Source organism: Eimeria mitis, genomic scaffold, assembly GCF_000499745.2.
Source record: "Eimeria mitis Houghton genomic scaffold, Emh_scaff716, whole genome shotgun sequence".
NCBI classification, from domain to species: Eukaryota; Apicomplexa; class Conoidasida; order Eucoccidiorida; family Eimeriidae; genus Eimeria; species Eimeria mitis.
Window position 1 is genome coordinate 14,438 of NW_013575218.1, and position 1,823 is coordinate 16,260.

A 1,823-nucleotide genomic window follows, 5' to 3' on the forward strand; every position below is an offset into this window, starting at 1 on the left:
CAGCAGCAGCAGCAGAGCCTTGGAATGTTATTTCTCCCGCTACGATGGCTGTTACAGCCTTCAGCACCCCCGTCGCCTTTGCTGCTCTCTGCAGCAGCATTGCTGCCTTCTGTGACCTGAGGGCCCCCCTCTATCCCTCCCCGCTCTTTCTCCCCTACGCAGACGACCTGCAGCAGCTGCAGCAGCTGCAGCAGCTGCAGCAGATGCAGCAGCAACAGGATATAGGCCCTTCCGCGGCTGCTGCTGAGGCATTCGCAGCTCCGGCTGAACCGCAGCAGCAGCAGCAGCAGCAGCAGCAGCAGCAGCAGCAGCTGGTCCCCGTACCTCCATTATCTCCTCTACAGTCCCTCGAGGAGCTGCAGCAGTCGTTGCTGCAGCAGCAGCAACAGCAGAATAGCTTGTTGCCTCAGCAGCAACTGCAGCAAAACCCGCAGCAGCAGCAGCTGCAGCCGGCAGCAAAGCCAGGAACCGAGCTGCTTGAAGTCCTCCAGGAGGCGCTGCAGCAGCAGGAGATGCAGCAGCGATCTGAGCAGCAGCAGCAAACAAGCGAGCAACTGCTGCTGCAGCAGGAGGCCCAGAGCTGTGGGGTGCAGCAGGTCGTGAAGGACGAGGACGAACAGCAGCAGCAACAGCAGCAGCAGCAGCAGCAGCAGCTTGAGTCTGTTGAGGAGCAAGCCAACCGTGTACCTATTCAATTTTCCTTGGGCACGGCTGCCTCACGCGATTCAGCAGCAGCAGCAGAAGCAGCAGCAGATGATACTGCTGCTGCTGCTGCTGCTGCTGTGCTGCCTTTGGGTTTGAATGCTGCTGGGCTTCAGCACCAATCCCCGGCGGGCAGCAGCAGCAGCAGCAGCAGCAGCGACAGCGGCAGCAGTTACTGCTGCAGCCCGCAGTCAAGTCTGCGAAGCCCTTTGAGCAGCAGCAGTGTCAGTGCAGGCCAAACAAACAGCAGCAGCAGCAGCAGCAGCAGCGGCAGCAGCAGCAGCAGTGTCAAGCGTCCCAACGCAGCAGCAATAACTATCTCCTCTCACCAGCTGTCTCCTTTCGTGTGTCTCCCCCCTCCGTCTTCACAGGAGTCAGATGCAGAAGCTGTAGCAGCAGAAGACGAAGCAGCAGCAGCAGAAGATGCGGCTGCTGCAGTAGAAGATACTGCTGCAGCAGCAGATGCTGCCGCAGCAGCAGATGTTGCCGCAGCAGCTGCTGAGGCGGAAGGTTCTGCTGCAGTTGCACTGCAGCGAAGACAAAGCATAGCTGCGGCCGGAGCAGCAGGAACGAACCAACAACCGAAGCAACAGGAGCAGCAGCAGCAGCAGAAGCAGCAGCAGCAGCAGCAGCAGCAGATGGGGCAGGATGCAGGGGATCGAGGTGTTCCGTTTTCTTTATCAACGAGCAGCAGCGGTACGGCATCAACAGCAGCATCAAGCACAGCAGCAGCATCATCATCATCAGCAGCAGAATCCTCCTCATCAGCATCAGCAGCAGCAGAAGAATCTCCAGATGCAGCAGCAGCAGCAGCAGCAGCAGCAGCTTTCCCTCGTCTGCTCTCTGTGAAACAGCTCGTGGGGCGACATATAGCCGAGGCAGGCAAGGGCCTCTCCTTCATGCATTGCTTCTCTCTACACAACCTGCGGCTGGCCCTTGAGGGGGGGGCCCTAGCTCCTGCTGCAGTACCCCTACGCCACCTTCCTCTCACTGCTGTTGCTGCTGCTCTATGCGCAGAATCCACTGCAGCAGCAGCAGCAGCAGCAGCAGGAGGTGCTAGAGCTGAGAATGCAGCGGGTTCTACTGCTGGAGGGACGGGAAAGCAATCAGCAGCAGCAGCA

The 1,823-nt window shown here is 59.5% G+C and overlaps 1 protein-coding gene across 1 annotated transcript in view; it reads left to right on the top strand.

Annotated features, from left to right (window-relative positions):
- Nucleotides 1–1,551, top strand: part of EMH_0020490 (PRPF39 protein, related, related) — a gene marked incomplete at both ends in the record, with an annotated part of 3,773 nt that extends 2,222 nt beyond the window's left edge. The window contains 2 exons of the mRNA XM_013501589.1: nt 58–1,365; nt 1,424–1,551. Of these exons, the coding sequence (XP_013357043.1) occupies nt 58–1,365; nt 1,424–1,551 (1,436 nt within the window). The remainder of the gene's footprint in view (nt 1–57; nt 1,366–1,423) is intronic.
- Between the last annotated feature and the right edge of the window lie 272 nt (nt 1,552–1,823).